The 25,610-nt window shown below is 55.9% G+C and overlaps 1 protein-coding gene across 1 annotated transcript; it reads right to left on the bottom strand.

Moving 5' to 3' along the window:
- Positions 1–681: 681 nt before the first annotated feature.
- On the bottom strand, positions 682–13,550 carry ITM2C (integral membrane protein 2C). Its single transcript, XM_037152193.2, has 6 exons — positions 13,321–13,550; positions 5,883–6,023; positions 3,789–3,977; positions 2,855–2,965; positions 2,350–2,500; positions 682–1,869 (listed from the first exon to the last, which is right to left on the bottom strand). Exons 1-6 carry the CDS (start codon positions 13,444–13,446, stop codon positions 1,778–1,780), a joined length of 810 nt encoding a protein of 269 aa, XP_037008088.1. The 5' UTR covers positions 13,447–13,550; the 3' UTR covers positions 682–1,777.
- Between the last annotated feature and the right edge of the window lie 12,060 nt (positions 13,551–25,610).

The raw sequence follows: 25,610 nt of genomic DNA, 5'->3' as shown, positions 1-25,610 counted from the left end.
CTTCCTTGAAGTCAACTTGCAGGCTCCCCATCACGTCCCACTGACCTCTTCCTCCACTACGATGACCCCTTAACCATGACCTTTGTCCCGCCCGACACCTGAGCCAATGCCACTTTGTGACTGTAATGCATTTAGACTGATGTCTTTGCAAGACTGAGACCAAAGGTGTGGGCACCTGTCCTCACCCCAGGGGCAGGACCCAGGTCCCACCTCCAGCACGGAGTCGGCTGAGGCTCTGGGTGGCCCCCCTTCTTCCTTCTGCAGAACATGGACTTGCCTCGTATCAGACCTCAGTTCCGATCCACCAACACGGCTACTTAAAGCCCAGAAACTGGAGCTCGACACTGTCCTTGTGCTTAAGAATGAGCAGCAGTGATGTCATCTTCTGTGTATCACCCCTGGGGTGGTTTGTAGGTACCTAAAAGCCCCACAACCTTGGGCGTTGAGTAAGCTCCTGGAGCCCTTTCCTTCTCCCTCACCTGTAAACTGAGTCTGCCTGACTGCTGGGGGGACACCCCCAGTTCTCGGCTGAACCCGGGAGCAGGCGCGCCTCTGCCGAGGTCGGATGCCAAGGCCTGCTGGCTTCTGTCTGCTGCCCCACCCCGCACGGCTCAAAGAGTGCACAGGACGGGGCGCCCCCACCCTGCTTCCCACCCCCGCCTGCCACTGTTAAGTCAAAGCCAGAAGACAAAGATTTTTATTATTCTACAGATGCTTCTGAAAAGAGATCTAATTGAGAAAATATACAAAGCGTTTCAGAGTTTTGTCTCCAGAGCACCTGGGCCCACTGAAGGCATCAAAGCCTTCCTTCTCCTCCTCCTCCTCAGGGCTCAGAATGGGTAGCATATTGAATGATCAGTAAAAACATGCAAAAGTGAGGAGGAAAAGGAAAAAGGGTGCATTCCCCCAAAGCAGAGGAAGCTAAGAACAGAGAGGAGGCAGGGTGTGCAAGTACCAGGCGGCTCTCCTTCCCCCCACAGCATCCTCTAAAACAGCTCTCAGCTCGGAGGAAGCCAGGAGCCCCAGCCTGCTCAGCGGGACCTCCACCCCTCTCTGGGCAGTGCTGTGCTCAGCCCGACGGGGGACGGGGGGAATGGTCCTCCTGGGCGGGCCCTGTTCCACTGTGGCTGTGGGGCTCCACCTGTGCTCCTGGGGGGCCAGCGCTGGGGGCCCTGGCTCCTCCCTCTTTGGTTCCACTCAGAAAACGATTGTGCTTGACGAACTCATCCCCACCCCCACACTCCAGCTCCCTCTGGTGGGCTGAAGGCACTGTTGGGAGTCCTGGGAGACCCCCCAGGACAACCACCTTCCCTTGTGCTCTGGGTGGGTCCATCCCTAGGCACACCCCCCCACCCTCGGCCAGGCCTGGGAACGGGCATGCGGGAGGAAGTGTGCCATCCCGAGAAAAAGCCTACGGGACTTTCCCAGCTGTGCAGACGGTTCCCATCCCCACTCCACACCCCTCCCCACACCCTGTCCCCTAGCCCAGGACACCCATGTGCCTGGGCCCTGGAGGAGCCAACTTCAAGACAGCGGTCGCAGAAACCACCCTGGGGTGCCCTCCCTGTCCCCCAGGCCCGGATGTCAGCAGAGGTGAGGGCCTCGAGAGGTCTCGGCTCTGGTACAGGCAGGCGGGCAGGGCTGGACGGGACTGGGAGACATGTCACATCTATGGAACAGCATCCAAAGTACAAGCTACGAGGGGAAGGAGGCAGGGCAGAGAGTGGCGGGAAGAGGAAAGAGGAGAGGCTGGGTGGGACCCGGTGGGGGCGGAGCCTCACACGGCCCCGCAGATGAGCGTCTCCACCACGAAGGTGTTCTCGAAGTGGCGGATGGCGTTGCAGCTCTTGGCCCCACGCTTGTTGATCCCTGGAGGGGACAGAGAAATCCCAGTGAGGCCTGTGTCCTGGCCCAGAACTGGCTGAGCCACAAAAGCCAGCAGCCTCAGTGCCTGAGTGGAAACTCAGAGCTGGGGGCAGAAGGACGTCCAGGAAAACGAACCCAGATTCACCCAGAGGCAGCGAGCCCAGGAGCCGGAGCCGGAGGGCTGGGCTCGGCCTTCCTCCTGCTGGGGCTTCAGAACTGCTCACCCACCTCCCTGCACCCAGTTTCCTCACCTCGAAAAGGGGCAGCAATAACAATGATGATGATGGTAACTTACACTTTTTAAGGACATAAAGAGTATAAAATGGTGCCTGGCACGCAGTAAGTGCTCAGTGAACACTGGCTGTCATTGCCGCTAAGACCTGAGCTCTCTCAGATCTGAGTTCTCTGACCTCGGGTGCCCAGCTCTGGGCCAGGCACTGCTGGGGCGGCTGTGGTCTGGAGACCGGGGCGGGGGCCACTCACGCCTCCGGGTGGCCCGGCGCCGGAGCCGGTAGGTGTCCTTCCCGTTGCACAGGTGGTGGATGAAGGAGCCCAGGGCCTCCTTGTCGCTGACGTGCTCTGTGACCACCATCTCCTCCTGGATGATGTACGTCTGCGGCAGGTAGGTCCCTCTCTGCAAAGGGGGTGGCCACAGCACCGATCGGTGCCTGGGGCTCCCTACCCACGGTCTCCGAGAGCTCGCTGCCCACTGCCCTCGTCACCACCCTTCTGCTCACTTGAGCTGTGTCCCCCGACGCTGAGATGCACACATGCTCCCCTCCCTCCTGCGGAGGCCCTACAGCGTGGCCTCCTAATGTCCCCAGGCACATCCTGCTGTGCCAAGTAGAGACGCCCGCACTGCCCTGAATCCTGCATCCTGTGCGTGGGGGTCTGGCCTCTGACCCTTAGGGCAGGGCCCCCTCTCCCTGCACGGCCACAGGGGTGCAGGCTGGGGCGTGGAGAAGATGCGGCTGAGACCGCCGCTCACCTTCACGTTCATGAGGAGCTCCCAGAAGTTGCGAGGAGGCAGCACGATGGTGGTGTTGAGCTCAATGACGTAGCACTTGTCCAGGGAGATGTCGTGGTAGGCGGTCAGACCCTGGGAAGCAGGAAGGGTCACGTCAGGCTCTGAGGGTGAGCGCCTGGCCCAGGCGAGGCTGTGAGAGGCCTCTGGCTGGCAAAGGCAGGAGCCCCCACCACCCTGAACAGCCCCCCCTTTCTGCCCCCTGCTAGCCTGGGTTCCCAGGAGGTTCCACTTACTAGATGACAGACACCAACTGCTAAAGGCCTCGGGTGTCACAAGGGTCCTACTGGTGGGGTTACAGAGCCGAACATGGTAATGTCCTCACTGTGCACATCATCAAAGCCGTGAGGTCTCTCTCTGCGGCTCCCTCAGCGAGAAACGCCCAACCCAGGCCTCTCTGTGGTGCCTACACCCCCATAAAATGTTGACACGGGGGTGCTCCAATAGAAGGGGGCACGGGCCTGACTCAGGACAGCCAGCACCCGCAGTTGTCTGGTGGCAAGGAGAAATCCTGCGGGCAGTTCACGTTCAGTGACGGCCACGTACCCGCACAGGTAGGGCATAAGTTACTGATGTTTGCATGAAAAATAACACCGTAGTTAATGAGTAATAGTATAAGGACTGACTGTGCTTTGCGTTGTCATAACAGTAAAGTTACTTTTGCCCCACCCTGTATGACAAGAGCGATGTCTTTAAAACCTCGACCGAGCTAAACCCTGGCTGTGTTGTACACGCCATTGACAAAACTCTGTGTGTAGTCCGGGGTGTACAAGGGAGGGCACTCTCCCTTCGCACTGTTCCTTCTCCTGACTCAGGTGGGAGGTGGGCCCCGGGTCCCAGGGCCGCCCTCTCCCCGCCCCTGCCTGGCCCCCGGCCCCCGGTTGCCGGCCCGCCTCACCCGCTGGAAGTCATGGATGATGTCGGCAGGGTCGCCGCCGCCAAACTGGGGCACCGGCACGTTGATGCGCTCGTAGTTGTCTTCGAGGTAGATCTTCACGTCCTCCTCCAGCTCCATGCGAGTGTGCGCCTGGGAGGACAAGGAGTCCTCGTAGAAGACGCCGCAGTGGAAGAAGTTGTCTCGGGCCAGCTGAGCAAGGCGGGGGGAGAGAGACAGACGGGTCACACAGCGCCCTCCGCACAGTCACTGCCGCCTGCCCCACCTTGCTAGGCTCCTGGGGCCTGGGGGCGCAGGAAGGGTGGGGCTGGGAGACCCATTTCACAGGCGGAGAAAATGAGACGTGTGGGGAGTCGGGGAGGGTGAGCGGCACTGCCACTGCCCGGGGAGATGACCTCTGTGGGCCTCAGTCTCCCCATCTGTAAAACGAGGTGCTCCCTCAGGCTTCTTCTGACTTCCAAGTCCGTAAGTCTGTATTTGGGAAACGGGGGGGCAGCCACCTGAGAGGGAGCCTGAGGTGGTTGGGAGGGTCCTCAGCGGCAAACACAGGAGCTTGGACAGGACGAGCTGGGCCCTGGGGGTGGGTGGTGGCTTCCACCGCCACCACAGGGCACTCACCCCTCTCTCCTGCCCCTGCTGTGGGGCCCTGCAGGCCTTGGGGGAAAGGTGGGGGAGGAGCCGAGAGGCAGCCCCTCGTGATTCCAGCTGGTGTCCAACTTCACACAAGCCCCTCCCACTTTCCCCAGGCCTGGTGAGAAACCCTGACAAACCTATTTGAGGGGACAAACCTTGTGTCCCCTATCAGCGTGGCTCGTGTAATCACTCCATCAGTAAGGGAAGGGAGGCAGTTTGACTTGACTGAGGCCCAGAGAGTGGCCATGTGCACCAGCACACCCACTTTCAGGGGGCTCCTCCATCCGTGCCCACACTGCTGGCCTGAAATGGGCGGAACCCCCCTTTGTCTCTGCGCAAGTTCCCCGGATCACACGTGAATCCCACGGGCCCAGGGCCCAGACCCAGAGGCTGCTCGGAGGTGCCCCGGTCCCTGGGAGCTGTGGTGTGTGGGGCGCCCCGAGCTGAGAGTGGGGGCGGGGAACAGAGGGGACCAGAAGCCAGAGTGGGTCGAGGGAAGGGCTGTGGCCACAGGAGAGTAAAAAGCTGGAGCAAGTGGAGAGCAGGCCGTGGGGGAAGGGAGGGCAGGAAGGGCAAAGGAAAGGTCAGCAGGCTCCGAGGGGAAAGCCCCAGGGAGTAGAAACTCCTCAGTAGTTTCCACTGTGGGAAGACGGGGAGGACGACAAGGGAGAAGCCCAGTGAGGGACGGGGGAGGTCACTTGGGTCGTAGATGACTGGCAATTCTCAGCCTTTCGGCTCCTCCGAGATCCCCTGTTGCACTTACAGTTCTTCTTTTGAGCTACCTCTAATTTAACCACTTTCAGTTCTGAGAACATAGGGGCTCTGCCTCCCTCCCGCGTCTGGGCTGAGTGTGAGATCGCCGTGGCCACGAGCCGTTCTCTGGGCCCAGCTTGCTGCCCAGACTGGCTGTGTGAGCAGAGAGCTGGGGGTGTGGCCGCAGCCAGGCCCCCTCTCCCAGGAGGTGGGGGTGAGTCCGTCTGCAAACCCACCCTCCACCTGTCTCGTTTTATAACCCAACATCCAAACTCAAAATGGAATCCCTTAAGGCGTGGGCCACGGGCACCAGTTTCGGACTCTAATTGCAGAGCTCCGATTTCCGCTGGATCGTACGAGTTTCTGGTGGTCAAGGCCCACGGTGACACTGCGGGAAGGGGCTGTGGGCCACATAGGCCCAGCTTCCAATCTTCGCTCCCCCACGTGGACTGTGCTCCTAGGAGACTTTCCTGATGACCTCAGGTGTGTCTGCTGAAATGGGTGAGGACCCCCACCCAGGGTCTGTGCTCCTTAGGGATGTGCCTCGAGTCCTGAGCCCATGGAGGCCCCTGGGAGGAGGGGCACAGACCCAGGGCTTCCTGTGGCCCCTCTCCACAAACCCCAAGCCCCTGGCTCTGCCCCTGCTGCCCTCTCCTGCCAGCGCCCACGGCCCTCCACACCTCTCAGAGCCGCCCCCGCCCCCGGCCTCACCTGGGCGAGGAAGAAGTATCTGTAGATGTAGACGGAGGCGAACACCAGGCCCATGAGCAGCACAACCATGCCCATCGACAGGTAGCAGACGCTGCCCATGGAGCCCCCCTTCTTGTGGCGGTGGTAGGGGGGGCGCTCCTCCTGTGGAGAGCAGTGCAGGGTCAGTGGGGTGGGGGCCCTGCACCCTGGGACTCTCCCACCCCTTTTTCAAAGTGGGACCCCACGCTGCTGGCTGGGAGGGAGGGATGGGGACTCAGGGCACCCGGAGCGTCATCAGGAAGGGACGCCTCAGGCTCACCCCAGCTCCTCCACACGCAGAGCCCGAGACCCCCCCACGAAACCACATAAAATGACCCGCAGGGGCTCAGCAGGTGCAGCTGGAGTTCCCTGAGCCATGAGGCCCCTTCATGAGAGCAGCTGTGGCCACAGTCGGTATATTCTTTCAAACACAGAAAGAGGCCTAGATGTGGCCTTAGTGATTGGGCCAGGCCCAGTCATTCACAGGAACTGGGGTGCTCTGGGCAGTGGGGAGTCAAGACGGGGTGACAAGACCCACCTGAAGTCTGGAGCCCACAGGGTGCACTGGAATGGGGGCAGTGGGAGGGAGGGGTCACGGACCCATGGGGCAGGGCTGCAGGAGGCCCGCAGGGCCTGGGGCCCCAGACCCACGCTGCTCAGAGCACAGCATCCCAGGAGGGCAACGGCCTCGTACAGGCCCCACCGGCAGCGCAGGGCGGGCTGTCAGAAGCAGAGCCTGCCTGCAGGGTGAGGTTCGGAGGTTTCTGGAAGCCGGGGCTCTTGTGCCAGGAGGGAGACGTGGCTGTGGCATCAGCAGTGGCCGCAGGGAGGCCAGGGCAGGAGGCTCCTGGCGAACCCCTGTGTGGGGGCCGGGCTCGGAGCTGCAGGGCCGCCAAGAGGAGGCAAACCGACCAGACCCTAACCCTGCTCCAGGCCATGGGTGTGGGGGTGGGGGATGAAGGGACTCGGCTTCGGTGACTCATCCCTCAACCATCCCTCATCCCCCAGTCACCTCCTATCTTCACGCCTGTCCCCCTTACCACCCTGCCCGAACCCAGGCCCTCATTCACCCTGTGATGCCGCAAAGGAGCCAGGCACCATCCAACCCTCCTCCACGGGGTCCAGAGTCGGCCAGGGTGAGGCAGAGGAAGCGCCAAGGACCCCCACCCCTCACCCCCTTGGAACTGGGCCAGTGTGGGGGAGGGGTGGGAGCCGCAGCCCAGAGCCCAGGCCTTTCCTCCCTTCATCCTGTGCAGGAGGCTGGGGACATGGTTCAGGTCCAAGTTACCCAGGACAGACCCATCTCTCTCAGAACAGGAGATGCAGTGTGGCAGGGACGGGGCTCGCAGCCTGCCTGGGGATGGCAGTCAGGCCTGGAGGACCCTCCCACCCCCTGGGTACACCCATCACCAGGCCACCGCAGCCATGGGGTGAGCCACAGAGTGGAGAGGTGTCCCTGCGCTTCCTGCTCCCCACCACCCCGGCTGGTGCTGCAAGAAGCTCCCCTGGTCGGAGCCAGAGGTCAAACCCACTGCAGGCTTGGGGTGGTCCCCCCTCCCGACTGGCATCTTCTCGGCATGCTGGGGTTCCCGAAGGCACTGACCCTGGCCACAGCACCCTTGGTCGCTGCCCACATGGCCCAGAGCGAGGGCTCCCACTTGGCAGTGGACTCCCAGGAGCGGTGCAGGTGGGCGGCTCCAGAGCCAAGCCCTGCCAGCTGCTCACAAGGAACAAGCCAGCGCGGGGCTCCAGCGGCTGGGTGCGGGTGCCAAGGCAGGCCAATCCACCCGGACGGCAGGCCGGGCCGCTGGCACCAGCTGTGAGCCCTGCCCTTCTGGAACCACGTCTGTGTTCAGTGGGGCAGTGGGGCTGCGGGAACCAGTGTTGAGAGGGGCCCCAGGCCCCACAGGGGCTGGATCCAGCATCGGGCCAGCTGCAGCGGCCCCTCCCCCTCCAGGGCTCGGTCTCCCGTGAAATGTGAACAGACCAGGCCGCCTCCTCACAGGGTTTTGTCCTGAGGAGGATTTTGGGGGGATTATAGGAGACAAAAGAACCTGAAAACTCTTGGTAAAGCATAGAGGGCCAGATAAAAACAGCAGATCTTTATCGGCCAAATTCTTCCTTTTCAGGGCCACCAACCACGGGGGCAGCTGTTGTGGAGGCTACGTGTGTGCATGTGTGTGTGTGTGGGTCAGGCACGTGTTTCCCTGCAGGAAAACCGGAGAAGCAAGCTTGCTTAAGAAACCAGCAACACAGTCCCTGCCCTGGGCTATGAGGGCCTGGCCCACAAAGTGCACAGTCAAGGTGAGGCCCAACAGAGCCGCCTTTCTGCTCCTGGCTGGGTCAGGTGTTTCCAAGGGGAGAGGGAGGTGGGGAGCAGTGCTTGGAGAGGACAGAGGAGGGGGGCTTATGGGGCCTCACTGCCCCTGAGGGGTGGCTGAGGGGCATACAGCCTCCAGCCAGCACCCTTGACTCTGCCTTGTGCCCTCCATATCTCTGTGGGAGTCACTTTGAAGGTTGGGGATCCCTCACCTTCCCTAGATGTGCGGTGGACAAATACCTCTGTTGGCACCGGCCGGTACACACCCGGGGTTCATGCCCTGCTCTCCACCCCACCCCACCCCACCCTTCTGCAGCCTGCAGGGGCCAAACCCGTGGAAGTATCATGGCCGAGCAGCGGTTGGAAGAAAAAGAGGAACTGGAGGCTGTCACAAGGCAGAGGGGAAACCACTAGCATCCCCCATTCCCAACGAAAAGGGCCCACATGGGGGGAGGGGGGATGAGTCCTGCCCCAACCCTGTAACTGCTTCTCAGGCTCCACACAACACAGGCAAGACTGAGGCTCCAACTCCGGAGCCCTGGCCTGTTCTTTGCGGGCCCCTCACACTGCTCACTAGCAGCTGGACCGAGACCCTGGGGAGCGCCGTCAGCCTGGGCCACAACCTGGGGCCTCCCCTTTGGGATCCCTGGTTGCCCAGCTCATTCAGCAAGATGGCGCAGGGCCTGCTTCTGGAAGCCCCCCAAGCTGCTTCCTCTGTCACACTGGAGACCCAGGAAAACACAACCCCCCACACATGAAGCCATTACCCACAGCCAGGCATTTGGGGGCTTCTATTTAGAACGTAGGAAAATATTGCATACTGTTTCCATGGCAACTGGGCTTTCTGAGCAAAGTGCCTGGCTGTGTACTCTTGTGGGGCACGTGAGCCAGCCCTGTGGGGGCCCACGAGAGGGGCCTGGGCCTCCGCCCGATGGCTTCCCGCAGCCCCACAGTGGTGCTCATTAACTGACTTAGCAAAGCCAGGCTGAAATAGTCGGGGAACCCCGCCAAACGGAGCAGAAACTCAGCAGACCCTCACAGCGCCCCAGCTGCCCCCTCTCGGTGACAATGTCCAAATTAACAGCAAGTGGCTTGAGCTACAGTTGCGGCTGCAGAAAGGGGTATCGGGGTCCCAGACTGTACTCACTGTGGACCAGGACCCACGGCTGGCACGGAGAGGCCTGCCCTCTCCTCCCCAGCCTTTTTCTTTCCTAGACTGCAGATCACAGAGACAAGGGCACCATGTGTGTGTGTGTTGGTGTTCGAGTATGTGTGAGTGTGAGTGTGTGTGCGAGAGAGAGAAAGGCCTGAGAGGGTGTGGGGAGAAGAGGCAGCCACCCTCAGCCCCAACCCCCCCAACCCCCCGCAGCACACAGATCTCTGTTCAGATGTGCAGACATCGGCGGGGTGCATGTCCACAGGGGATCCTGACTTTGCCAGCACTGGAAGCTCATTTCGACTTTGCATTAGTGGAACCCCATTTCCTGTCATGTGGCCCCGCAGCACCCAGGTGCAGGCGGGCGAGGAGAAGGGTGCCCCCCCCCCGCCCCGCCAGACACTCCTGCACAGCCTTCTGCTCTGCTTGGCCGGGTCTGGGTGGATTCTCTCTTCCATTCCACTCCGTCAAGGGAGGCTCCAGGGATGCAGCTGCTGGGGGAGCTCTCCTGGGGCAGGGGCCCTGTGATTTCACCATAAACGTTTTTCTTTTTTGTCACTAAGAAAGACTCGTTCTCCCTGGCACTGTGCAGAGAGCCTGGAACACGCCAGGCTGGGAGGAATAGAAAAGAAAGCAGAAACGCCAAAGCTGACAAAGCCCCTCTGGAAAGGCCCCGGGCAGGCCAGGAGCAGGACAGCCCCAAGTTCCCACACTGCCGGGCGGCCAGCCCAGCTGAGGACGGCCTTGTCAAGAAGGTCCTTTCATCCCAGCCCTCAGGGCCTGTGGGTATTGGAGCAAGCAAGGGGCGGGAGGACTCTAAGTCTGGCCACATCCACCCTTCTGGCTGGCATGGACCCTCCCCCAACCTTGTGGGAGACCCAGCTCCCCCCTGCCAAGGGCCTGAGGCCAGGGTGCAGAAGGTGAAATCTGATTCTCAGGTATGCGGGCTGGCGAGGGAGTGACACAGGGGCCATTAATCAAAGGCAGAAGCCAAAGCGAAAATTACAGCACGGAGATGAAATGACGTACTGAACATGCTTCTTTCCTCTTGCAGCCCCCAAGCTGGGTCGAGTCCTCACAGGCCCACTCCTGAGCGTGTGTCTATGGGTGGACACAGGCAGACTGTGGGAGAGGGGACTGGGCTGAGAGGTGCAGGGCTGGCCAAGTTCACTAACATGCACATCTCTCCTGAAGGTGTCAGATTTCAATCCTCCTCCAGGGTCTCCACGGCTCCCTCCCACCAGTTAATAATAACGTGGCCAGAAGGTGCTAAGAGGGTGTGCTTCCTTCCCATCAGCGCAAGATTCTCATTATCTCAGAGGCAAACACCACGTGGGGAGAGTGGGCAGCTGGAGGCCCAGCTGGGCCCCCACCCCCACCCCTTCCCGGCCCACTGAGGTACTTCCTTCCAGTAGCAGGTCCAGGACAAAAGTCCTCCTTGTGCTTTGGTTTCCGCTCAGAGGCAGGGGGAGCCTGCTGTCAGGGGGGTGCTGCTGCTGCTGCTGCTGCTGCTGCTGCTGCTGCTGCTGCTGCTGCTGCTGCGGCCTCCGGGCCGGTGCCTGCACACAGGTCGGCATCTTCGCGCTGGCAGCCAGACGGTGGCTTGCTGCTGAGAGTCATTCGCAAACTCATCTGTTCCTCCTGTGGTCCCTTCTCAGCTCTGAATCTTACTGCTGAATCCAGCTCAGGAACCAGGAAGGGGTCTAGAGTCACCCCCAGCCGGGAGAGACCTCCTAACAGGCTTTCCTCTGCATTCCCACTGAAGTGGCACAAAACCCAAATGCCTTGTCTTGATGAAGCAGCTCCCAGGGCCTCCCAACTGGCCTGCCCATCCCACCGGCCTCTCCTTCAGGGCCCCCGTACATGGCTGATGCTCTGTCCTTGGCTGCATCTGTGAATGCTGGCGCCGGCTGTGCTCACTCGCTGGACACTGGACGTGGGAAATGTGCCCACTGGCCAGGCGAGGTCACAAGAGGCTCGCAGAAGTGAACTTCTCCCAAGACCCTGATTCCAGCAGAGCCAAGATGGAACACCCAAGGCCCTGGCGGGTCCTCAGCAGGTATAAAAGTTCACTAATACGCACATCTTAATCCCCCTCCTGGGCCCCCCTGAGGGGACCCTGCCCAGCAAGGGCTGGGGAGGAGGTTTGCTCAGCAGGCTCCAGGCCACTGCAAACAGCACCGGGAAGATGGGGATATTTCCATTTCACGCTGTCTGTGGAGGAAGAGAGGTGCTTGATTTTGGAGCCAGAGGCTGCTCCTGGAGAGTGTGCCACTCCTGCGAAATTTGCTGGGCCTACCCGTGGAGTGTGATCGCATCTTTCTGTTGCCCAGCTGGCCCTCCCTCCTGCCTGAATCCTGTAGCTGAGGCAGGGACCTGTTTTCCAGGCCAGGCAGCTGGGAACAGGGGCAAGAATGCTGTCTTGGGCCCCCCATCCCTGCCTCTCCAAGACTGAGCAGAGGGGGGAAGGAGGCTTGAGAAGCACCCCTTGGAAACTTTTAAAGCTGCAGACCAGTCTTTAAATATGGAGTGCCCCTCCCCATCCGAGTATCAGATAAAGATGGAGCCGCTCTGGTGGGAGCTCACAGCAACCCCACAACCCAGCCCAGGCGGTCCCTGATACTGCGGTGACCACAGCAGGGCAGGGGAGGTCACCCAGGCTCCTTGCATGACGCACTCAGGATGTGACACCAGTGTCTTAGGCCCCTCTCCAGAGCCCCCTCTTGCAAGGCACTGATATTCCCCTGCAGGTCCTGTCATGGGGGGGTGGGGCGAGGTGTATCTGAGCCATAACCTCCCCCGAAGGGTCTTGGCGCTGAGGAGTCCTCAGAAGACAGTCTCAGGGAGAGGGAGGAAGTGGACAAAGACTATTCTTCGAAGTCCTGTCTCAATGGCAGCCGGGGGACCTTGGTGCTCCCCAAGACCGTCGTGGGAGACACTGCGCAGACACGTTTGCGCGGACACTAGAAAGCCTGGCTGGCAGCTCTTCCCCCCACCGCCTCCCTGCCCGCGCCACGCGTCCTGTCCCCTCCGGGCCCTTCCCTGGTTAGACTCCACGCCGCTCAGTTTTCCACGGCGGAAATGCCTTCTCTCCCCAGGCGCCTGGCGGGGAGGGAGGGCGGGGGTGCCGGAGGGGCGGTGTGCACCCAGGCCGTCCCTTACAAAGCGCGCCCGGGGTGCCGGAGGGGCACCGGGGGAGTCTCCCCGCGGGTGGAGGGGGCAGCTGAGCGAGGGCCACGGAGAGGAAGGAAGAGGGAGGGGACACGGAGTGGGTGAAACCCAGGCGCCCAGCCTCGAAACCCCGAACCTGGAACCCCGAACCCCCCGGACGTGTGGCCAGGAGGGTTCTGGTTTATTTCCACTTTGTCTTTCACCACTTTCTGACGCTCCAGTGCAGGTACAGAGCAGCAGCGCGTCCTCGGCCCCAGGCAGCCCCCGTTTGGGATGAAATCAATAGTCCTTCTGCCAACGTTGGCACCAACCGCCCCCCCCCGTCCCCCGCCCGTCCCCGCCCATCACAACCCACCGCCCCACTTTGGAGAAACTACGTTCAACCTTCCTCCCATCCCCCACCTGGGACTCGACTCTCAGCCCCTCCCCCTTGATTGGAACCAGACGCAAACCCCCACCACCAATGTTCCTCCAACTTCTTCAGCCCAGCCTTCTCCCTTTATTTGGGGGCTAGGCTCCTAGGGACCCTATACTTTTGGAAAAGCCCTTGAGCGCTTCCCCACTTAAGGGCCAGCGACTCAGACCCCCCACCTCCCTCACTTTGGACTTCGGGGTTCGGCTGCCGCTTTAGGACCCAAGCCCCCTCTCCAGTTTGGGATGGATGACCATGCCCGACTCCGATCCCGGCTCTGCAGCCCCGGTGCATCTCCGCAGTCCGCGGAGCCCACAAGGCGTGCTCGGTCCCCCGCCTGAGTGCCCCCCCCCCTTCTCACCCGAGCCGGCGTCAGCAGGATCTCAGCGGCCGGGCCGGGGGCCGGGGACGCGGCCGCGGCCGCAGCCTTGTCGGCCTTGTCGCCCTTTATGCCGGCCACGGCGGGTTGGAAGCTGATCTTCACCATGGCTGCTCCGGGCCGCGGTCCGCCCTGCAGGCTCTGCCGGTGCAGCCTCGGCTGGTGCAGCCTCTCGGTGCAGCCGCGCTCCGCACTCTGCAGGCACCGGAAGTTTGGATCCCGCTCGCGTCCAATCTCTAACCCCACCTCCAGCCCCCACGCCACCGCCCCCAACGGGGGGGGGGGGCTGCCTTGGCGCCCGCTGCGCCTGCGCCCCCTTCCTGCCCGCTGGGTGAGCAGTGACCCCTGCTGGGCGTGGGGCTTCAACCTGGGGAGCCCTGAGGTTCACTCATTCACCCACTCCATCATCCATTCACCCAGGCATGGACTCAGCCCTCTTACAAGCTATATCCCTTTCAGCTCCCTCTCCAAGACCACAGTCCCCAGAACACAGTCTGTTAAAACTGTGTTTGGTAGGTAAACGCAGGTTCGAGACAAGTTCCCAGGCTGACTCCCCGCCCCATGCCACTTGGCACACTCCTCTTGGGACACTCAGAGCCTCCACTGTTCCCGCTCCCCGCTCCCTGCTCTGGTTTCTCCGGGCCCTGGGAGGAGGCTGCAAGGCCAGGCAACTGCTTGCTTGCATCCTGCATCTTGCATTCATTCACACCTCCAGTCCCTTTTCCTTCATCCTTCATCTCTGCAAAACCCGGCTGAGGGTCCCTGAGATGCATGCAGAGGATGCTGGGAGTTGAGGAATGAAAGCAGCCTGCAAAGTGTTCAGGGCAGCTGTCCTTAGGCTTGGTTTCCAGTTGACACTCTGCTCCTGCAAAGCGCCAGGAATATTGGGCCTTCTTAGGTATCTCTTGGCACCAAAGGCTGGGGGTGAGGTGAATCCCCTGGTTCAGGCTGGACTGGGGACATCGCCCAGCAAACCACACATAGCCCTGGGCTGAACACTTTGGCCGTGCGGTTGGAAAGGCAGAGAAGTCTGAGAGCTGTTTGAGGACAGTCCAGCCCTCCACTGACGGCTCCTTCCTGGGTGTCTTGGTTGGCTGCCTTGAGCCCCGGGTACAAACTCAAAGACCCGACATCCTAGCTCAGGTCTCAATGAACCTGAGGATGCAGCCTTGAGGAGAGACAAATTCAGAAGGAAGTAGTTTAACTGATATGAAGGCCACCAGTCTGGGGAATGGGGAGGAGCATGGGGGGATGGAAGAAGGTTTGGAGGCGGCCAAGAGGATTTGGTGTGGATGAGGACCAGAGAGGAGGTGCTGTTGACCTCTGGGGTGATCTCGATTGTGGAGAAGCAAAGCTCCCAGCCCTCGGCTACATTTCCACCTCCAACATTTAACCCTGGGCTCAGAATTGGTTTCCTGAGTGACCCCGTGTGCCAAGCATGTGGCACAAAGCCCAAGACCCAGCAACCAAGGGCCTGATTGCGTTTATCCCTCCATCTGCCAAATTCTCTCCCATGTGTTATCTCCTCCCATTTTCATTCCAGCCCCTGAGTCCTTCCGGTTCCCCGTTGCTGGTGCTAGAAACAAGGAGGACTAAACCCAGGTCCGTCACAGAACCATCAAGGGGCAGATCGCTGGCGGGCAAGGCAGGGCCATCTGCCTGAAGTGCCCGTGTTCCTGCGGTTGACACACAGACCCCCCTTCTGCGGGAGGCCTTCCCCGAACTCTCCGGCCTGAGTTAAGTCCCCCTTCCCCGCACACCCTAGGCACCGTGTGTGCCTTTCCTTAGCCTTGGCCTTGGGCCCCGCACCAGCCAAGCGCCAGGCCCACGTCCTGCTGCAGTGATCCCTAAACTTCCTGGTCGCAGGCCCTCACAGAGCTTTGATTTATGAGGGATGTCTAGCAACATTTACCAAGTAGAAATAAAACTCAGAAAAATTTAAAACACCAGAGAACACCTATTTCATTAGCTGTCAAAGGAATGCCACCATAGGTCATGCAGCTTCTAGAAAAGTCCACTAATGAGAGAAAAAGATTGAAGAAGGAAATAATATCTTAGTGTATTGCGAGAACGGGTCTGACCGTGCAGACTTCCGAGGCGAGCCTCGGGGACTCCTGGGCTTTCTGGCCCACACAGAACTGCTGCTCTGGTCGATGCCCGAGGGTCCACGGTGCGAAATTAGGAGTGATTTCCCCCCTTACACCTAAAGCAACCGTGTGCCTGACAAAACAGAGTCTTGGAGCTGGTGGAATGCATAATCGCCAGTCAGCAGCCCACGGGGTCCTGAGGCTGTGTGAGATTAACACCCACACTCAGTTTTGTGGGTTCAGGTAAGAACCGCAGAGTGAACTCGGGGGCTGGGAGGAGCAGCCAAGGCCCCATGGAAGATGCCAGGTCTAGGCAGGAGCTGGAAGGATAGGGTGTGGATGGGTGACAGGGACGTGGGAGGTATACTGGTGGGGGAGGAGCAAGCTGGGCTGGGTGCCCTTGTCCGGCATTTCAGCCACAGCCAGTCTGTGTCCTCTGTCCTTTTGCCCAAGTGATGAGCACCTCCTGCTCATCTCCCTGGTGCCAGGGCCTGCTCAGGTGCTGTTGGGGGAGGTGACACCATCATGCCCTTGGGAACCAGCGGGCCGCCTCCTCTTCTGGGCAGCCCATGCGAATGAATGGTGGCCTTAGGAGCTAAGCAACGAGTGAGTGTGGCTTCATCCTCAAAGTCATCCTCAAAGTGAGGACCCTGACCAGCAGCATGCCAGCCCCGGGGGACTCGGGAAGAAGACAGACGACCTTCTTGGTGAACTCAGGGAAGGCTCTACATTTTGACAAGCCCTCGGGGTTCTGCTGTGCACTCCAGTTCGAGGACTACTGCTCTCTCCACTGCACCCACACTCCCGCTGCCTTCCTGTCCTCTCCAGACTGCCCGCTCCTTGGCAGCAGAGTGCCCCACTTTCCTCACAGAGAGTCTGGAAGCCATCCTGTGAGAACGCCCTCATGCCGGAGGCAGAGTTACCCGCACCAGCGGCTGCCCTTGTGGCCGCGGTGGTCCCTCCAGGCCCCTCAGTTTGGAGGAGACATCTTTGGTCTTCGCTCTCCTCTCAAACCCATCCTACCTTCTTTGCGAAGATGCCACCCCTCCCATCATCTCGGATACCCGAAGGCCTGGGTCATCCCCCACCCCCAACCCAGCATGTCCCTCTGCTCCTGCATCAGGTCTCCTTCCTTCGAGTCAGCTGTAAAACATGCTTGTATTAACCTTGGAGGAAAACAAAACACTTTGGCCCCTTGTCCCCTGAACTTGTTACCCACCCGATTTCTCTCATTTTCTTCTTGGCCAAACTTCTAGAATATTCGGTCTCCATCTTCTCATTCCTACCCATAGTCGTTCTATCTGGATCTGGCTTCTGTCCTCACACTGCCACCTGGTTCTTGACCCTCATCTTGCTCGGGGTGCCTTTGGGCTGCTGGGCCACACCCTCGCCTGTGACTCCTCCATCGACTGAGCTGAGGAGGGGATTGGCCCCAGTGGGAAGGTCTCCTGGAACCCACCCTGCCCCCACAGCCATTCATTTTAACAGCCAAGCCCCAGATGTGACCTTTTGCATGTGTTCACCTCTTTCTCCAAACCGCATAGTGGAGGCCTGTTCTTAGAGGATGCCTGTCTATTACAACACACAGAACTGGTGGTTTGGGACTTGCAGTTACAACTGAGCCTTGGGGGATCTGTGGGGTGTCCTCCTGGAAACTCGATGACCTCAGCTGAGGGTGGAGCCACCACCCTCAGAGCCCTGTCCACTCCCCAGAACTCAGCTCGCCTTGTGCCTTCAGGTCTGCCCCGTTCGACCGGCCTCTCCTCGTTTTCCTCAGCCCACCAGCCTGTGGCCACCGCCATCCAACTCTGTTTCCATGAGTTTGACCACTTGGGATCCCACCTGGACACGGGGTGATACGGTATCTGTCTTTCTTTGTCTGGTCGCTTTCACTTGGGAGGATGTCCTCCAGGTTCATCCGCACTGTCACAAGTGGCAGGGTTTTGTCCTTTTTTACGACTAAGTAAGTGCGTGCCCCACTGTGCGCACATGCTCCACGTCTCTCCATCCAATCCTCCGTCAAAGGGCACAGGCTGCTCCCACAGCTTGGCCACTGCGGACAATGTCCCAGTGATCGTGGGACTGCGCCTGTCTTTTCAAGACACGGACTTCATTTGCTTTGTACACAGTGGGCCCAGGGGTGGGGTGGCTGGGCCCCGTGGGGGTTCTTTCTTTAAATGTTTGGGGAGCTCCCTTGCTGTGTGCCATGATGGCTGCCCCTGAACACTACAGTGAAGAGATCGAAGAGACAGTTCCTCTGAAAAATCAGGAGAAAGAGGCAAATCTCTGGAAAATCTAATCAATAAGAGAAAATATTCATAGGAGAAAGAAGATGCAAATGTACCTAAGGTGGATATTACAAATTATGATGTATTATATACAGTCATATCTTGTAAACATGAATATTCCAAAGTGGATGGTTTTATGGAAAAGTGTAAATGGCTGAAATGGACTCAAGAGACAGAAAATCATAATGCCCTGTAATCAAGGAAATTACTGGAAGGCGTTCTCACACAATTACCTCAAACAATGGCTCTAAATGGCTGGACCACTTAACTGGGTAGTTCTTTCAAACGAAAGGGACAGCTTGTCCTATTGATGATTCAGTTAACTTTAGGCGTAGGCTGTATATTCTGACACAAAAATCTGACAAATGAGAGAGACATAATAATGTTAGTCATGAACAGAGATACAAAAATTCAATGGTACATTAGAACGGTGGAGTGCCAGCAAGTAGAACTTCTAGGAATAAAGATATGATTTCAGGTTTGAAAATCTATTGGGGGAGAAGTTGCTTGGCAAAATAATACTTAAAAGTAATAGCTATTCAAACTTGAAAAGAATGAAGAAAATAGAATATTAGGAGAATGCCCACAAAACCACTATTAATACTTTGTTATATTTCCTCCAGTATTTTTTACTGTATATATGAATGTGTGTTGTGTCGTCCCCCCAACCCCCAGAACTGGAACAACAGTGTTTGCGTGTGTGTGCGAGTGCACATGTGTGTATTCCCAGCTAAGGGTGATCTTGACCTTTAGGCAACATTTTGCAACGTGTGCCGCGACTTGGGTTTGGGGGGTTGGTAGGTGCTACTGGCCTCTAGTGGTTGGAAGCCAGAGCTGCTGCTGCTGCTGCTGCTGCTGCTGAACACCCTCCAACGCCTAGGAGAGTGCCCATGACAAAGAACTGTCCAGTCTAAAATGTCTATTGTGTAGAGACTGAGAAACCCTGATTAATAGCCTGTTTTTTTCCTCTTTAATCTCAGCATTTTATGCTGTGCTAGGCGGGCAGAATGCCTCTTCCCGCCCCCCGCCCCCTCAGATATCCATGCCCTGATCTTTGGAACCTGTGAATTCGTAACCTTCTATGATGAAGGGAACTTTAGAGAAGTTATTGAGCTTATGAGCCTTAAAATCGGGGAGATTGTTCTGGATTGTCTGAGTGCTCCCATGATCCCTTAAAAGCAGAGAAGCTTCTCTGGCTAGAGGGAGAGAGATGTCGCAGAGAATTCAGAGAGCTCTAGTTTGCGGGCGTGTGGATGGGGGATGGGCACTGTGACAAGGCACCCCCTGCGCTGAGACGCTCCAGAGCCAACGCCAAGAAAACGGAGACCTCAGGCCTACCACCACACACCTGAATTCTGCCCAAAACTTGAGTGAGCCCGGAGTACACTCCCCCACGCCCCACCCGGAGCCTCCAGGTAAGGAGCTCACGCTGGCAGGCATCTTGTTTTTCACCTTGTGAGCCCAGCAGCAGGGACCACCTGCACTGTTGACTTACAGAACTCCGAGGTAAGGAACTCGTGTTGCCACTAAAACATTACGTTACTGCAGCAATATAAATAGAACACATCTGGCATAATTAAAAATTCTCTCGTATTCGTGGGCATCCTTGTCACCTCTCTTTGTCGCACACCCCACACCGAATCCGCCAGCGAGTCCCCTGAGCTCTGTCTCCGAAGTCTATTCAGACTGGACCACTTTCCCCACGTTGGTCCACCTCATCCTCTCACCTGGACCTTTGCAGGGGTCGTCTCTCCAAACCCCGCGAAGTCTGTGTTCCCTGCAGCCGCCAGGGGGCGCACTTGAAATGACAATCAGAACATGCCCTGCCTCTGCCTAAAACCTGATTTCCAAGTTCTTCAGAATAAACCCCGCATAAACCCCACAGGGGTGAAGTTCATTCACAGTAAGGCCTGGCCAGGGGCCTCCAGATCCTACCCCATCAGGCCTGCCTGTATCTTGTCCCAGTGTTTCTATTTGTGTGCCTATCTCCACAAAAACAAAAGAGCCTTTGTCCATTAAGATGATTAGCTTTGTGCATCAGAACTCACTGGTATTTTTCCATTTTGACACCTGACTTTTTTTTTTTTAATTGCATCCATGGACTGTTTTCATACATAAAGGCTTCAAATTTTCCACTATAATTTCTTCGGTGCCTGTACACTTAGACTCTCTCTTCTTTAAACTTACATACTCCCCAGTATTTTCTCCCAGCATTGTTACATATCCAGAACATCGAAATTGTTACGAGCTACTTTTAAAGTTCTCGGTAATTGTCATGCATGCCTTCTCAAGACAACTTTTAGAATGATTTTTCCATTTGTCTGCAAAAACCTATTGGGACTTTTATTGGATTCTCTTTAGTTTGGAGGAGAGTTGGTATTCCTGTCCGGGAATTTGGGTTCTCTCCATTTACTTTCACCTTTATGGTCCCGGGTAAAGTTTCGTGCCTTTCTTTACATAGGGCATGAAATCGATTCTAGGCATTCCATATTTCTTCCCGGGGACACCATTGCAGGCCGAGCCGCTCTTCCTGCAGCCAGGTACCTGGAAAGAGTGAGGGGCTCCTTTGGGGATGGAGAACCTGGAGGTGGCGGTGGGCAGTGGGAGGCCCCTCGTGCCTGTTGGAGACCAGCGGTGGCTACGCTCAGGGTCCACCTGCCCCTGGCCGCTCTGGGTGACTTGGGGTCGCCCCCTTGCAGCTGCGTCAATATCATATTATCAGGCCTGGCTGGTGTGGCTCAGTGGATTGAGAGCCAGACTGCAAAGCAAGGGGTTGCCGGTTTGATTCCCAGTCTGGGCACATGTGTGCATTGCGGGCCGGGTCCCCAGTTGGAGGTGCACGGGAGGCAACACGCATTGATGTTTCTCTCTCTCTCTTTCTCCCTCCCTTCCACTCTCTCTAAAAATAAATAAATAAAGTCTTTAAAAAATCATCTTATCACCTCCCTGAATTTTTCTTCCCTGATAGCTGTTGAAGTCACCACCTCTCCTGAAGGAAGGCAAAACATTTTCAACACTTTAGATTCAGCGAAATACAATTTGCTGGAAGATACATATGAAACCAACTCATAAAAATGTAGCAGCTACTTGTTCATCCAGTCAACACCTACCGATGGGGGAGGGTGTGTTACCAGCGGATTCTGTGAGGATTCAGAGGAGAACCAGGACAGGTGGAGCTCCACCGGTTCCTTGCATCTCATGCTCCAGTGAAAGGAGACAAAACCAATCAAGTAAATAAATGTGATGATTCCCGAGTGTTCAGTGCTATGAAGAGAATAGCACAGGAATAGAAAGGGACTGGTAGGGCTTCCTGGCAGAGGTGCCACGGGAGGGCCAATTGAGCAGGGCTCAGGGTATGAAGGTGGGTGTGCTAGAGATCGCCCCCTGCTGTGAAATCCAGCATCTTTACTTTTTCTAGAAGTAGAAATTCATTCAAGAAAAAAATGGACTCTTTGTGCCCGTGTTGCTTGTCTGTCCTTTCATATTTCTATTTGTCGACTCAGCTGTTTCACCCACGAGACCAGCGTGAAGGTCCTGTCTGTCCACAGGGAGAAGCGGGGGCTGCAGGCCGGGCAAACTGTACTTGTTTGGGGAACGTGGCTGCCAGGGCTTTGGCTTGTGTGTGGGAGGCACTTCTCTTTAGATCTTGAGCTGTCTTTCCGGCTGTGCTTAGGAACTTTTTTCCCTGCTGTAATTATCGTCAATATGGAAGAGCAAGTCTAGGAATTAATAGCACACAGTGCTAGGGCCAAACTGTGCCCCATCCCCATTCATATGTTAAAATTAGAACCCTTAGTACCTCGGAATTTGACTGTTGTGAAGACCGAGTCTTCAAAGAGTTAATTACGTTAAAATGAAGTCACTAGTGTGGCTTCCACTATGACTAGTGTCCTCATAAGAAGAGATTAAGACAGACTTCTGGCCAAGATGGAGGTGTAGATAGACACACACTGTGCTTCCCTGCACAGCCAAAAGAAAGACAAAACAAATTTGAAAACAAGAAACAACCAGAACTGACAGAAAATAGAATTATATGGAAGTCCAAAAACCAAGGAATTAAAGAAGACATTCATCTAGACTGGTAGGAGGGGTGGAGACAGAAAGCCAGGGTGGAGAGGACTCTCGGCAAGGCGGCTGGCAGAGCGGGCGGTCCCACATTCATGTGCAGGTAAACCGGGAGGAACGACTGGGGAACAGGACAGAATGCCCACCCTGGGTTCCAGCACAAATAATATAAAGCCTCAAAACCTCTGAATAAAAACACCTGTGGGGGCTCAGGCAGCGGGAGAGACTCTCAGCCTCACAGAAGAGTTTGTCGGAGAGGCCCACAGGGTCCTAGAATGGACACAAACCTACCCACCCAGCTGGGAATCAGCACCAGAAGGGCTCAGTTTGCTTGTGGGAAGCAGGAGAAGTGACTGAAAACTGGCAGAGAGCAGTGCAAGCACCATTGTTCCCTCTCTAACCCCTGCCCCAGATAGCGTCACAACGCAACAACTGGGGTTGCCCTGCCCTAGTGAACACCTAAGGCTCCTACACACAACAGGTTCAATGAGACAAAAAAAAAAAAAAAAAAAGGCCCAAATGAAAGAACAAATCAAAGCTATGGAAGAAATGCAGCTAAGCAATGAAGAGAGAGCCGACCTATCAGATACACAGTTCAAAGCAGTGGTGATCAGGATGCTCACAGAATTGGTTGAATATGGTTGCAAATTAGAGGCAAAAAATGAAGGCCATGCTAAGTGAAATAAAGGAAAATGTACAGGGAACCAACAGTGATGGGAAGGAAACCAAGACTCAAATCAACAGTGGGGACCAGAAGGAAGAAAGAAACATTCAGTTAGAATGAAGAAAAAGGAATTCAAAAAATGAGAAGAGGCTTAGGACCACCTGGGACAACTTTAAACCTTCCAACAACTGAATCATAGGGGTGCCAGAAGGAGAAGAGGAAGAATAAGAAATTGAAAACTTATTTGAAAAAATAATGAAGGAGAACTTCCCCAATCTAGCAAAGGGAGTAGACTTCCAGGAAGTCTAGAAGCTCAGAGAGTCCCAAAAAAGCTGGACCCAAAGCACACACCAAGGCACATCATCATTACGTTACCAAAGATTTCAGTTAAAGAGAGAATCTTAAAAGCAGCAAGAGAAAAGGAGACAGTTACCTACAAAGGAGTTCCCATAAGACTATCAGCTGACTTCTCAAAATAAAACTTGCAGGCAAGAAGGGGCTGGAGAGAAGCATTTAAAGTCATGAAAGGCAAGGACCTACATCCAAGATTAGTCTATCCAAGAAAGCTATAATTTAGAATGGAAGGGCAGACAAACTGCTTCCAATATGAGGTCAAGTTAAAGGAGTTCATCATCACCCAGTCCTTATTATATAAAAATGTTAAAATGAATTATCTAAGAAAAGACAAACAGTAAAATGGTAACAAACTCATAGCTATTAACAACTGAACCTAAAAAAATGAACAAGAACAGGAAGAGAATCACAGAAATGGAGATCACATGGAGGGTTATCAGTAGGGAGGGGGAGTGGGGAGAATGGGGGAAAAGGTACAGAGAATAAGTGGCATAAATGGTAGGTAGACAGACAGGGGGAGGTTGAGAATAGTATAGGAAACAGACAAGCCAAAGAATTGATATGCACAACCCATGGACATAAACTAAACGGGGGGAATGTGGGTGGGAGGGGGTGTGCAGGGTAGAGGGGAATAAAGGGGGGCAATGGGACAACTGTAATAGTATAATCAATAAAATAATTTTTAAAAAAGAGATTAAGACACAGACACGTACAGAGAGACCACATGAGGACACAGGGAGAAGTTGCCGCCTGTGAGCCCGGGTCTTCGGAGACACCAACGTTGCTGACTTGATCTTGGACTTGCAGCCCCCAGAACTGTGAGAAGATAAGGTTCTGTTCCAGTAAGCTCGTCTGTGAGACTTGTTACGGCAGCCCTGGCAACTAACATGCTTCGGTGAATGCTGTCTTTAGAATAAATCCCAGACATCCGAGTATCAGACTGAAGTAAATGACTTAGGGTAACAAGTTTTTGTCGGCATGGGCTCAGAAGGTTGAGGAGCACCCTGCTAGAGCCGGGGGGGGGGGGGTGGGGCACGAAATAGGAATGTGGTGAGACCACAGCAAGCTGGGACCTAAGTACTCCTGCTGCACCTGGTATTAGTGGGAAGGAGGCAGGCCAGCGAGGCAGACCACAGAGGTAAAACCCCATTTGATACCGAATATTGTCAGCCTGACCTATCCCTGTTGACGTTGACCTTGATCATCTGGCTGAGATAATGCTCATCAATGTACCTGGACAATCTGGGTTTGTATCCAGCAGCCCTCCCTAGCTGTCCTCTTGGCCCCTGCGGATGGCCTTCTGGGACGCCTGGCCTGTAAAGTGAATCTTCACAATATTGAAATCCTTCCTCAGTAATTTTTGTCTGCTGTAGAAATGTTTTTTTGAGTTCTCAAGGTCGCACCCAGCCCACAGAGCTCTCAAGCCCACTGTCACGAGATGCTTCTCACGGGAGAGGGCAGCTGGCTTCCGCCAGAGCTCACGATTCTTTGGGATTTTCCTGACAGAATTTTTGGCTTGTGCTCCACGGGTGTCCAGCCCAGCTGGTCCGGCCATCTGCTTCAAGAGTCTCCCCCGACTTAAAGGGCACACCCTCTCTAGATCCGACACTTGGCGAGTGCTCATTTATTTTTCATGCCGCTATTCTGGAAGGACTTGCGATCACGCTGGTGCTGTGGCCTCTCCCTTGGTGCGTTTTTTTCTAACTTCAGTGCAGCTTTCCTGGTTTGAAGACTTCAGACATGAACGTACTGATCAATTCATCTTCCTCAGCTAATGTAACGTGCATTAGATTTCTTATAAAGTGTTTTAAAGTAACCCTTTGAGTGACATCAGTCAGTGTATTCAAAAGTCCTGATTAAGCTAGAAAGTCTGTTTTCTGGTGCACGCATTACATCCAACCCCAAGTTCCCGTCACCTGTGTGGTCCCCTCCCAGGAAGACCAGCCAGTGGCTCCCCTTCAGCAAATGGCCACCTAGAGGCTTGAGCTGATTTTCTTCTGGGTTTCTCCCTTTTGGCTTCTTGAGCAAGCTGCTTCACGCAGATCACCCAAAGATCACCATTTTCATCCAGAGCATCTTCTGGTGTGTCTGGTGTTCCCCGCCCCCTCCTTTCCTGATGTATTCTGACAGCCGTTCCAGCGGCAGGTAGATATGGGATGTGTCTGACGTGTCTCATAGAAACGGGGTGTTTTCTGGTAACGTCAGCCTTCCACACAGCTCGTCCTGGGTGTTTAGGTTTCTTTTTGAAACGTCCTTTTCTAAAAGGCTCTATTTTAAGCCCAAGGAAAGAGCTGGTGGTTTCCAGCTTTTTATTAATAGCCTCCAGTTTTTAAGATTTAATTTTTTCCTTAGAGGTCGCTTTAGGCATTTCAATATGCTTCTTATCACAGTTTACTTCAGATTGATACTAACTCAATTCTGGTAAACCACAGAAATTTTTTCACTTTAGGTCACTTCTACCCTGTTGTTTTTTTTTACTGTTGTCATCATCTGTCATTTGTCTATATAACTATCAATTATCCAGTTATCTATCCATCCATCCTATTCTTTTTTTTTTTAAAGATTTTTTATTTATTTGCTTTTAGAAAAAGAGGGAAACATCAATGTGTGGTTGCCTCTTGTGCACCCCCAAGTGGGGACCTGGCCTGCAACCCAAGCATGTGCCCTAGACCGGGGATCGAACTGGCAACCCTTTCACAGACTGGCACTCAGTCCACTGAGCCATACCAGCCAGGGCCTATCTATCTCTTCTATTCATCTATCTATCCTATCGTTCTGTCATAAACATGATAGATACCTCAGGGTCATATGTAT

The sequence above is a fragment of the Artibeus jamaicensis genome, unplaced genomic scaffold (assembly GCF_021234435.1).
Source record: "Artibeus jamaicensis isolate MK-2021 breed Jamaican fruit bat unplaced genomic scaffold, CSHL_Jam_final contig_944, whole genome shotgun sequence".
Lineage (NCBI taxonomy): Eukaryota > Metazoa > Chordata > Mammalia > Chiroptera > Phyllostomidae > Artibeus > Artibeus jamaicensis.
The sequence above is the reverse complement of the archived record's forward strand: the minus strand, read 5'-3'. Positions and strand labels throughout refer to the sequence as shown.

What these genes read in the sequence shown, in the direction of transcription:
- ITM2C (XM_037152193.2), bottom strand. Translation starts at nt 13,446, where the DNA reads ATGGTGAAGATCAGCTTCCAACCCGCCGTGGCCGGCATAAAGGGCGAC. An exon ending in TCCTGCTGACGCCGGCTCGG is followed by an intron (nt 6,024 to 13,320) that starts GTGAGAAGGGGG and finishes TGCTCTCCACAG; the next exon opens with GAGGAGCGCCCCCCCTACCA. An exon ending in AGCTCCTCATGAACGTGAAG is followed by an intron (nt 2,501 to 2,854) that starts GTGAGCGGCGGT and finishes CCCCCTTTGCAG; the next exon opens with AGAGGGACCTACCTGCCGCA.